Genomic DNA, 13,024 nt, shown 5'->3' on the forward strand with positions numbered 1-13,024 from the left:
GGTAGCTTCTGTTTAGTGCAACTGAAACAATCACACAGACATATGAAAGTTTTTGATAATAGACGCAAAGTCTGATCAGCATGGGAGCATTTTTACACTGTGAACACACACTAGCTGTAGATGAGACTTAAAATTGGTCAACCTGATGCTGATTAACTGATTCTGACGGGATAAATGAGACTAAGGCAGAAAAATAGGTTATGTTGGCATTTGCACTGACAACTCATTAATTCTACACTAACTCACTACATATAGGGACATTAGAGATTCCACAGAAAAACACAAAGCCTAAGAATTTTAAAGCAAAACATCACGTTAGTTATTTGCATGAGGAAATTACAACTAAAGTTAACCAAGAAAGGCACACGTACCTTCATAGGAGTCTGTATTTCCCTTCAGTCCTGTCCTGAGCAGTGCAGATCCCTCAGGCCTGGCTACCTGAGTCGAGTCTTCCAAAGCTCTGCGAGGCTTCAGACCGGTAACTGGATCATGAAGAGGCTGGAGAGCTGGTTATCTCTCCAAGGAGGAGTCTCTTTGCAGAGCCACACAGTGGACCTTTGGCCTGCCTGGACCCTGGGACGGGCGTAATCTGACAGTTAACATTTAACACCTCAGCTGTGTCATCACGTTATTGTCTGTCGATGGAGTTTCATACGTTTATGCCATCTGGGCAACTGGTTTGCGGTCAAGGTGGATATCTGGCTTACGATGCCTCCGACTGTAGAGACGGGAAAAATTAAATGCTAGAATGGGTTTACAAGACATATTGTTTGGACAACAGACAGGAATGGAGGATAGGAAGGACTAAGTGACTGAGACGAAATAATACTGGCAGTCAAATTATGTGCAGTGCCTATTAAAAAGTGTTCATCCTCTTTGAAACTTTTCCTTTTGTCTGCTTTTAAAACACTGATTCATGGTCGTTTTCATTCAACTTTTTGACAAGAATGTACATAAAAAAGACTTTCATATCAATATGAAAACAGATTTCTACAACTAGAACATAAAATAAGTGACTGCTTCAGTATTCACCCCTTCATGCCAGTGTTTAGTAGATGCACCTTTGGCCGCAATTATGGCTTTGAGCCTGTGCAGATAAGTCTCAATCAGTCCCACACACCTGGACAGGGCAATTTTATGCCCTTCTTCTTTGCAAACCTGCTCAGGTTACACAGTGATCAAGAGTGAACAACACAAGAGCAGCCACAAGTTCTCATTTGGGACTGAGATCTGGGCTCTGCTTCATACACTCCAGAACCTTCACCTTGCTGTCTTTGAACCATTTTTGTGTATCTTTAGCTTTATGCTTTGGGTCAATGTCATGTTGGAAAACCCAAGACTCTCCCAAGTCGCAGTTCTCTTGCAGATTGCGTCAGATTGTCCTCCAGACTTCCCTATGCTTGGCTGCATTCATTTTACTCTGCCTTTACAAGCCTTCCAGGGTCTGTTGCCAAAAAGCATCCCCACATCATGATGCTGCCGCCACCGGGCTTCATGGTGCGTCTGTGATCATGTGCAGTGTTTGGTGTCTGCCAAACATAACATTGAGTCTGATGGCCGCAAAGCTTTTTTTCAACAGTGATTTTCTCTTTGCCATTCTTCCATAATGCTTTGGCGAGTGAAGAACAGGCAACAGTCTCTCCCATTTCAATCGCTGAAGCTCCATAGGAGGAGTCACAGGTGTCTTGTTGGTCTCCCTCACTACATTCTTTGCTGCACAATCACCAAGTTTTTCAGGATGGCCTGTTCTCATGGCATTCTTACCATGAGGCTAGATAAAATACACCTCATATTTGTTGAGTATGAAACTGCTGCCAGGAGTCGATTCGTGTAGCACCACATGAAGACTGGAAGCAGAGTACACCTCTAGCCTGACCTTATGCAGGCAAAGTCTCTCTCCAGACACTCCACTTGTGAAGCAACAAGGAAATAACCCAGTAAATGTCAAACCACAACCTGTCAACTTTATACTTCGGATTATACAAAGATTGAACAAACCAGATATAATGTTTCAGTGTTTTGAGTTGCATTGCAGTTGTTTTCAGGCTTCAAATCTCAATGTACTCATCTGAAGCTTCAAATGTATAGATCAGAAAAGGGTTGTATTGAATTTCTCATTCAATTTCCAATCAACTCTCATGCCCACTTTCATTTAATATAGTTTTTTAATGACTGACCTTGAGGTTCCTGTGAGACAACAGCAGTACAAATAGAAGTGTTATACAATCATTGCACAGTAATTACACAGCAATATAACTATTACATAAAGTTTGCTTTACATTTGCAACCAAGCTACAGGGCTGTAGTGAAGTGAGCAGGAGTGTGTTTTAGTGCTCGTTAATCCAGTTTAAATTATATAACGCTGATTGTTTTTCAAAGGTCACTTCAAAGCAGTTGTTTAAATTCATCAATCTAAAAGTGATTGCTAAAGTACATGTAGTACATTTTCTAAGGCTACAGTATCGTCCCACTTGGTTGCCCTTGTTTTTCTTCAAGGGACCATGCTCATGTTTTTAATTTCTATCAAACATGTTTAAAACATGAGGCTGCGTTTGCCTCACGGCCACACAATGACCTGTAACCTGAGGCATGAAGCCAACTGCATCACTTAGATTAAACTGCTCCTCCTCACGACAACATTAGCACTTTACTGTGGTGTTCATTTCTATGAGTAACACCTCCAAAAAGAACAGCACTAATCTGTACCTTTTTTTAAAAATTTGTTGTTTCGTAAATCTTAGGATGATTCTTCCTAAATATGTGACGTATGACCCGTTTGTGTAAGTCATTAAACAACAACAACATATTAAATTAAACAACATATTTCTGCAGCTATTCTAGTTAATTGTTCACTGTCCTGCAAATTCCACCTGTGTTTGAGAATGGCACAGTAAAAGTGTAAGGAAATAAAAATAAGGAGCTTACGTTCAGTCCTACGCAGGCTGAAGGGCTTAGAAATCCGGAGCTGGGCCAGTCCAGAGGAGAAAATCAGCTTGTTGTCGACTAGTTTTGGGCTCCTTCCTTCCTTATTCTCCTTTCCAGTCCCTCCTTTTCACGTCTTTCTTTTAGTATTAACCCTTTTCCTTCTGTTTTTGTCCCCTCCTTCTCTTTGTGTTTACCACTCCTTTACCACTGCTTTAAAAAAGACTTTCATAATGAACCAAAACCACGACACAAGTTTGTGCAAAATGTTCCCCTCTTGACATAGACAAACATACTAAAGACTTTTTAATAACTGCTCACTTAAAAAAGTCATCTAAATTTTCCACTCCAGATCAAGGACTCCATCTTTCTGCCTCCCCGTCAGGTCTTTTCTTCCTCGGACACCTGATCAGCCCAGTTTCACTCCGTGGCTCTGAGGTGCTCTCCGGTTACTGTCTCCTCCTAATCGCTGGTCTCCGGTAAACGCTCCACCTTCAGCTGGTTGAGGACCAGAGCTGCACTTCTGGTTGTGAACCCTGAGCCAGGATCAGTTATGAGTGTAAAACTGGAACGGCCTGCCAGAGACTTTCTCATAAGCCTCCTGCATTATTCACTGCATCTAAGAACACACGCACAAGGAGATTGAATAGAGTGTGAACCACACAGACATACAGTTTAGGAACACATACACACCCAAATAGTCAGGAATTATTTACAGGGTTGTAATGATGCTGGTCTTTACACTTCATGCAAAATTCCTTGTGCTTTTGGGCATATAGTGCCACAATTTCAGGGTACAGATAGATACAGAAAGATCCCAACTTCCTAAATGTGAATGTTTTCTGGTTTCTCGACTCCTTTATGACAGTAAACAGAATATCTGGACAAAACAAGACATTTTAAGACTGTGGGAAACATTATTAATCAAAAAAAATAAACCTAGAGATTAATCAAGAATGGTAAAAATCATTCATGCAAGCCCTGTTGTAAAAAGACTTTTTTTTTAATAGGAGAAATTACACATTGTTTTGTTATAAATCCTCTTATGAATGAAAAGTTGAGAGCATGCCATGTACATGCTTACTTGGTCTGACCAGTAGCTCATAATAACTATGCTGGCAATCTTTGACAGATACTCTGATTAACAATAACAAGCCAATTAGCTGACTTAATTCCTTTTTTCACTTGTGCTACTGCTTTAGCTCAACAAGGAAACACTGTCTAGAAAAACCCATGATTTTATACTAAAAACAATCTAACTTGGAGAGATACCCATATGAGTTTGTTGACTTATATTTCTGAATCTCATTAGCATCACTGGAACGCACTTCTGCACAAACTGTGGATTTTGAATCTCATCTTACGTTGTATATTTGCATTTGGAAGGGTTTCCATCACAAGGTGTGCAAAGAGGAGAAAGGGCTGCTCTGACTAATATCTATTTAAATATATGTATTGTAATAAAAAAGTATTATTTTTGTGTACAGTTGTAATATCTAGCTTAAAGATTCCATTTCTACATCGTCCTGCAGGTTGGTGTTTGTTTGAACCTTTGACCTTTTATTTAGCTGTAATGTGGCCACAGGACCACTCTGAGGCGCTGCTGACTCAGTCTGACAGCTGCTCAGCTGATGGAGAACAAAGGAGCTCCCTGTTTTTGTGAGAAAACTTGATCAGTGTAATGAAGGTCATTTCTGACAAAGGGGAGCTGAATCCTCGTTTAAAACAAAATTCCAGATTCTAATCTCGGACTCAAGGAGCCTTTCTTATACTTTGTTTTTATATTGTATTTAAACATTATCTTCTATTAGCACCATAAGCACTCAGTAGAGACAAGTCATCTTTGTTTTTGTACTATAGATTTTTCTACATCTTTGCACGCTGCATATTTTCTCTACTGTATACTTTGTGCATTACAGATATTTTTATGACCTCGCTCAGAGCCTTTAGTGTGTTTAAGTACGTTTGTGAATTGTTTGGTGTCAGAAATGCTTATGTTCAGTGTTAGATATTGGTTGTTGAAGCACGCAATTACATTTTTTTGCACGTTTTTTGCACATTTGCACAGATCTACTTCTGTGCACACAGCTTATTCTCTATACTGTATCCATAACAAATGTTTTCATCACCTCACTCAGGTTGTCAGTACATTTTAATGCTTCTTTAAGTAGGTTTGTGGCAGAATTGTTTCATATTTTGTGTCAGAAGTTAGTTATTGAAGTAGCTATCTATCTATCTATCTATCTATCTATCTATCTATCTATCTATCTATCTATCTATCTATCTATTGAAAGAAAACAGTTGTGTAATGTACAGGTACAAACGTTTAAATTGTATGCATATTTTTACACATATTCTGTTCCATGTGTTTATATAAATGTGCTTCTTCTTCATGTTGTGTTGAGATTGTTGATAATCAAGTCATTTCTTTTGCACACCGCATATTCTCTATACTGTAAATATTTCTACTAGGAGCCATTTAGTACATTTGAACACTTCTGTAAACAGTTTTCTGCCAGAAATGTGTCATGTTCAGTGTTGGATGTTGGTCCTTAAAACATCCTTCTGTCTATCATAACACACACACACGACTGCAACTCTCGCCAAATGTATGCTGAACTTTAGTTTCACAGTCTCTTTACTTATTATTTATGACCTTTTCTATTTTTAAGAGATGCTGTTGTTATCGTACAGCCTTGTGGAGCACTTTGCACTTCGCTGTCCACATTGTATTACCATGTGACCAGAGACTGTATACGAATGACAGTGCTAAACACATTTATCAGACCACCACCCAATGTAAAGTTTATGCTCTAAAATGCTCTAAATTAACAGCATTAGTAATTACCACTCCGGATAAGCGGGAGAAGATGGATGGATGGATGGATTTCTTATGTTTCTGTGAGGGTTAATACACCAGTATGTAGAAGCTCTTTAACCAAAATGATATTTTTAATGCTAAAATGGAATTATTATTGTTAACCATGAATTTTCAAATGTACTGTTTTATAGTTCTCTCTCTCTCTCTCTCTCTCTCTCTCTCTCTCTACACACACACACACACACACACACACACACACATATATATGTACAATTAGAACCAGAAGTTTACATACATATGAAAAGGCACACAAAAAAAATTCCAGCAAACTATTTTTAGAAGCTTATGGAAGGAAATCCAAAATGTTTGACGTTTGTCATCTGACTTTTAAAAAAGTAATAAAACAATCCCTAAAAGAAATCCTTTTCTTTCATTACTCTGGCATTTAGCAAACAGAAATAATTTTGGTAATCCTAACTGACTTAAAACAGGAAAAGTTTAGTCTTATTTAATGTCAGACAGTGAGAAAAAACAAAAACAAAACTGTTATATGTCTTATTATACAGTGTATGTAAACTTCTGGTTTCAACTGTATATACAGTGCTTAACAAATTACACAAGTGGTCAAATAAATTTGTTAAGCACTATACACACACACACACACACACACACACACACACACACACACACACACACACATATATATAGTGAATAAAAATACAATAAATAAAATAAATAAAATATAATAATAAATTAAAATATTAAATAAATTTAAAAAATATAAATAAAACTACTACTTGTCAAGTATCATATCACTGCAGACTGGAGCGTAGTTCTAGTATCATTTCAGGCGAACACAGTGCAGCAGTTACCTTGTTTTTGTGATTTTAATCATCACAAATAAAGTTATACTAAAACGTGCACACGCAGGGGGGCGTGTCGCGGCCGCTGGTCACATGACGCGGAAGATGTGGGGCTTAATTCCTGTGTTGGACTGCTCCCAGCTGCTGCGCCTCTGCCCTTCGCAGTGCAAACCATCCGTGTGGCCCATCACAACCCCCGACCCCCGGGTGGACTCTCCTCAGCGCACCATGTCGGGTAAGAACCGCCGGGGCCACACTGAGCCCCGGAACACGGCCGGACCGGACCGGACCGGGCCGGACCGACGCTGCTCCTGCGGTGCTGAATTCATGTCCAGAAATCTCGCGAGTGAATCAAACGCTGCAGAGAAGCACCTGCTGCTGGTTGTCTACTCTGCGCACAGACGCGAGTTACGATTCATGAGAACCGTTTTTCCTGCGGTCGGTTGAGCGACTGTCATGTTTCATTTGATGGGTTTCTGCAGCTGAGTGAAGCTGAACACACTGAGAAGAAGCACATCCTACAGGACATGTCACAATTAAACCAGCCACAGAAGGAGGATTATCCTGAGAAGTTTTTATTTTTAATAGTTTTGCAGCCTCAATTTGTTCAAACACTGTACTTCTACTCAGTCCAACCTGCATTTTCAAAACCAATAATGTGATGATAGTAATAGGAACAGCTGTGAGAAATAATTATCTTTATTATTGAGTGATCTGCTGATTATTTTCTTGATTAATCATTTTGGAAAAAGTGTCATAAAACAGTGTAAATATGCTCATTTTAATATAATTGGGTTCTTTAAATGTCTTTTGTCAAACAAACAGCCCAAAATCCAACAAAGAAAAAACACAGAGCCAGTAATGTTTTAACATTTATGTGTAAAAAAAAAAAAAAAAGAGAGAGAGAGAGATTAAACCAATTATTTGATCAACAGAATATTTGGTAATTAATTTGCTATCAGTCTAAGCTTGGGTCAATGGCACATTTGGTTTTCTAAGAATTGTGACCAAGACACGTTTATGGTGTAAGATTAAACATGTCAGTGCTGCGGTTGTGTCTAAATGACCTTTAACATGTTTTTGGCAGACAGTTCAATCTGTGTTTCATTTCGGAGGCCAGTAGGGTTTGTTTCTATTATCACATGATGACAGAAACAGTCAGGGCTTCAGCAAATAATCTTCATTATTGAGTGATCTGCTGATTTGTTTTCTTGCTTAATTGATTTGTCCTTTTGGATTAGGTGTCAAGAAACAGTGTAAAATGCTTATTTTAATACAATTTGGCATCTTTAAATGTCTTGCTTGCTCAACCGACAGCTAAAAAAACCAAAGACAACACGGGAAACACCTGGAACCAGTAAAAAAAATGATTAAAATAATGAATTAATCATGAGAATAGTTGATAAATGTGTCATTAGCCAGTTGTGACTCAGGTATGTGGGGCACTTTTTGGTTTAAAATGTGCTTTTAGTGTTTCTAAATCACCTTTTACATGGAAAACAGTCCAATCTGTGCTCATTTTTTAGGGCCAATAATGATATAATTGACTGATCTTTTTTATTATTTAAAAAAAAAAAAAAAAAAAACAGCCAAAATTTAGGCTTTGCTAGACAATCGTTTACATTTTTTACTGATCTGCTGATTGTTTACTTGATTTGGTGGTTTATCATTTTGGGTAAAGTGTCAGAAAATGGTTTAAATTGCTCATTCTGGTATAAGTGACAGTCCACAATCCAGAGTTTAGAAGCTAGAACCAGTAACTTGTCGCACTTGTGTGTTTAAACAAAAGGGACTAAAACAATAATCAATCACTTAATCTTTGCAGCTCTAGACAAGGCTACTCAAATTTGAATTGCTACGAAGATAAATGGGACATTTTATGCATCTTTAATCAAACTAGAAACTTATTAATCAACTTGTCGTTTGTGAAAATAAATCACTGGTTCTCAGTCGGGCTGCAAACGACTATTTCCATTGTCAAATGTTATTTTCTTGATAGTCGATTTGTTTTTCTGATTTACAAAATGCTGCAAATGGGGCAAAATGTTTATCAGTGTTTTCCAAAAGCCCAATAAGTCGTCTTTAAATGTCTTATTTTGTCCACAACCCAAAGATATTCCACTTATTGTCACAAAAGAGAAGTGAAACCAGAAAATATTTGTATATTAGAACCTGGAATCACAGAGTTTAGGCCTTTTTTGTCTTAAAAATCGATTATCAAAGCTGTTGCCGAATAATTTAATAGTTAACAGTAAATCAATCATGGCAGCCCTAAATCTCAAATGTGTTTTTTTTTTTTTTTATAGTAAAATGACGAGGTTTTAGGCAATTTGTTTGACGGAAACAAACAGCTAAAAGATGTGACCTCAGGTTTTTGGAAAAAGCTGGAAGTAGTGGTAGTCGGGGGTTTTTCAGCACTTTCTGACATTTTCATTGCCGAATGTTCGTGAAAACGAAAGGCAGATAAATGAACAAAGAAAGCATTAAAAGCAGTTATCTGGAATTCCACTGTTATTACGAACACAATGCACAAATAGTGGAAAACAACCATGACATCAGTAGATCAAAAGAGCCGGTTTTTCCTGCAGGCCTCATAAGATCCAGTTTATCGGCCCACGTGCGCCGAAACTGCGTCTTTTTCACTGTAACTGATCACCGCACGATTAAACATAAAACAGGCAGTTTGGAGAAATGGAACATGTGATCAGTGTTCACATTTAAACCTTTTCCACGCTTCATGCACAGCGCTTTTATTTTTTGAAGAATGCAGTGTTATCTTCCTGGATCACCGTCGGGGTTTTTAATTAACTTGACACAGTGGTCTCAGTGTGGACGTGCAGCACAGTGTGCCTCCACCAAGTTGATGTTTTTTTCCAGTGCCATAAAAGGCCTGCAGTTTGTCTCCTTTTGTGTTGCCTTTACTACGATTGTGAGTGACAACAGCTCCATAAATACAAGCATGACTGTCGATATGCAAATGAAAGACACTGATTAGTTTGGAAAAGGGACTTTACAACGATTCTGTATGCATTTAATTTGCATACGACAGTAACGCTGACATTACAATATGTATGTAAATCTAACACAGACTACTCTTGAGATTGCATAGGGTTTCATAAGGTGTCATAAGGCCTCACGTAGCCTGCAGATAACACTGTGGGAACGCAGCACATGCTTCCTGTGCTGCCTTGTAGGTGAGACACTCAGGCCTTTTGATAGTTCCTTGAATCAAACCATAGCAACGGTACAACACTGTCACGCAAGATCAGGTTTCCAAGAAGCCCCCCGACAGCTCGTTGCATTCAGCTTGATGAACTCTCTTCTCTGGCTCTGGGCCTACTTTCTCTCAAGCAGCAGCAGTAGCACTGCTCGCCCCCCCTGCTGCTGTCAATGTATGCACTGGAGACTCATCAGACACTGAACTTGACACAATAGGCCTGCAGATGAATCTGGCATCCTGTAAGCAATGCATTATTTACAGAATAAGAGCAGAAGGGTTTGATTTGTGTCTGTTCATGGAGGAAAAGTATAACAAAGTGGCTTGACATCAGCGTTAATCTGTAGATTTCTGGTGTAAAGTACATTAACGGCGTGGGTCTAAATGCTGAGAAAAAAGCTGATGGTAGTTTGCATGAACAGTGGCATCTTTTGAGGTCATAAAAACTGTACTTGGTGTGGATTTGTTTATCTTAGACACCAGCACGATTAATTGGTCATCCATTATGTTAACACTGGAGCATGAACGATAAGCCTGCCAGCAAGAGCAGCTGAAGCACACGTGTTTTCATAAATAAGAGGATTTTACTGATTGGTTTGGCCAATGTTTAGTTGTTACCTAAATAATCCATGAATGCAGTTATTCACTATAAATAAACTTATTTTGAAATACATCCTTATTTAAAGCTCTCAAGACACTCTGACAAGCAGATAAATTGAAGATAATAATAGATCATTTAAAATAGAAGACACATAAATCATCGTCAAAAACATGACAACATGCTACTCATATGGCTAATGTGTGCGTTTGTGTTCCTCCAAACAGACCAAGCTTTTGTTACACTGGCCACAAACGACAGCTATGCAAAGGGAGCCATGGTTCTCGGCCAGTCGTTGCGAAACCACAACACAACCAGGAAACTGGTTGCGCTTGTAGGACCTCATGTTGCAGAACCTTGCAGGTGACACACATTGTCAACTCTCTGGCCATTGTTGAGACACAAATGATTGTAAACACTGACTTTAGTCATCTCGTGCATGTTGCAGAGATGCGTTACGGTCCATTTTCGATGAGGTGCGTGTGGTGGACGTGATGGATTCGGGCGACACGGCTCATCTGGCCCTGATGAAGCGTCCGGACTTGGGGGTGACCTTCACCAAACTGCACTGCTGGACACTCACACACTACAGCAAGTGTGTGTTCATGGACGCAGACACACTGGTGAGGAACAAACGGTGGCAATATCAAAATCATAAATGTGTTTCCTAACAGGCTGCAAGGTGGTGCAGTTGGTAGCACTGTTGCCTCGCAGCAAGAAAGTCGCCGGTTCGCATCCCGGTGGGGGCACCGGAATCTTTCTGCGTGGAGTTTGCATGTTCTCCCCGTGCAGCGTGGGTTCTCTCCGGGTTCTCCGGCTTCCTCCCACACAGTCCAAAAACATGTTGAGGTTAATTGGTGATTCTAAATTGTCCGTAGGTGTGAATGTGAGTGTGCTTGGTTGTCTGTCTCTAAGTGTAGCCCTGTGATAGACTGGTTACCTGTCCAGGGTGTCCCCTGCCTTCACCCTGAGTCAGCTGGGATAGACTCCAGCCCCCCATGACCCTAGTGAGGATTAAACAGTGTATAGATGATGGATGGATGGATGTTTTCTAACATATTCATTCTTTTATTTTGAGTTTAGTTTTTGCAGAGATGTGATACTTGAGCTGCAAAAAAGATGGCATTGACTGAGTTTGCAGCACTTTCATTGCTCGTGAAAAGTAAATTTTTGTCCCAAACTTTCTTTTTTTAGCGATATAATCCGAGACAGTAAGTAACGTTATTTGTGTGTTCAGGTGCTGTCCAACATCGATGAGCTCTTTGAGAGGGAGGAGCTTTCTGCCGCTCCAGATCCCGGCTGGCCAGACTGTTTCAACTCCGGGGTGTTTGTCTTCAGACCGTCCAACGAGACGCATGAGAAGCTGCTGACATTCTGCGGCGAAAACGGCAGCTTTGATGGTGAGTTTTCTCATGCTGATTTATGTTCATGTTTGATTTTTGTCTCCTTTTATGGTCCTCAGAGGCTCAGAAAAAATGAGAACAGAACATGAAGAAACTGGAGGAAATGACCCAGAATACACACACCACTGCACACTTTCTTTTTTTTTTTTTAAAGTGTAAGAAGACAGATGATACCTTTTCTCTAGTGTTTGTTTTTTATTTTTATTTTTTTCCACATGGCAATTTGGATTGCTGCACCCTTGCATCTAACCAGTTATTTGATGTATGAAAATGTGAATCTGACTAATGTGTGTGTTGTAAATTTGGCAAAAGGAGGCAGAAACCACCATGACAGGGTGATGAAACCTGTCTATCAATGTGCTACATCTTGTCCTAACATACATGCATTCTCACAGTGCATACTGATGTTCAGCAGTAATAACATTTACCCTTCTCATTAATGTGATTTAGCGTACTCATTAGCAAATGCTAGCATGCAAAGGATGATGGGAATGCTAGGTTGTTGTTAGTTTACAGATGTTTGCTCATGAACCAAATGTACTGGCCAATTGGATTCCAGCACTCACATCACCTCTGCACTGATTTACAGTCATAAAATGACATTGTGCTTACGTACAGCCCATAATACTGCTCTTAATAGTGTGACAGAGCACAGCTGTGTTGGTGGTACTGTTGTGAACAAAAGTTTACAGACACTTGTAAAGACCGTGTATATAATGGCAGACTTGAGTTTCTAATGACTCAGAATGTTCCATCTTGAATCATTGAAACACCTGCATATTTATCACAAAAAAGCAATCGTGTTTTGGTTTTTTATAGCTTCATTATGGATCTTCTATAAATATGACAAAACTGCTGGGTCAAAAACGTACATACAGCAATACTAATATTTGTTTAAACGTCACTGGGTTGTTTTCACTTCAACAAGGCAGTTTTACAAGCTGTTGAAAAGCGTTTGACAAGCTTCTGTCTTTGACCAGTTTAACTAGATGTGTTGACTTTCTGACACAGGCTTGTTTCTCTACTTGTTTTCTTGATGTTGTTTTAGTCGGTACTGTGGGGAGAGCAGTCTAAAACCTTAGTTCGAGCCTGATTTAGCCATTTCTTTACCACTTTTGATGAAAGAACCAAAATCAAGATTATTTTGTGACAAAGATGCTTTTGTTTCAATGTTTCCAAAATTACATGTGTATGTAAACT

The 13,024-nt window shown here is 39.2% G+C and overlaps 1 protein-coding gene across 1 annotated transcript in view; it reads left to right on the forward strand.

The window, feature by feature from the left end:
• Window positions 1-6,699: 6,699 nt before the first annotated feature.
• LOC103356066 (glycogenin-1-like) overlaps window positions 6,700-13,024 on the forward strand; it is a 19,814-nt gene continuing 13,489 nt past the window's right edge. Inside the window, exons 1-4 of the mRNA XM_008280115.1 lie at window positions 6,700-6,841; window positions 10,649-10,784; window positions 10,870-11,044; window positions 11,659-11,821. Of these exons, the coding sequence (XP_008278337.1) occupies window positions 6,700-6,841; window positions 10,649-10,784; window positions 10,870-11,044; window positions 11,659-11,821 (616 nt within the window). The remainder of the gene's footprint in view (window positions 6,842-10,648; window positions 10,785-10,869; window positions 11,045-11,658; window positions 11,822-13,024) is intronic.

This window comes from Stegastes partitus, unplaced genomic scaffold (assembly GCF_000690725.1).
Source record: "Stegastes partitus isolate 25-593 unplaced genomic scaffold, Stegastes_partitus-1.0.2 Scaffold181, whole genome shotgun sequence".
In the NCBI taxonomy this organism is placed as follows: Eukaryota; Metazoa; Chordata; class Actinopteri; family Pomacentridae; genus Stegastes; species Stegastes partitus.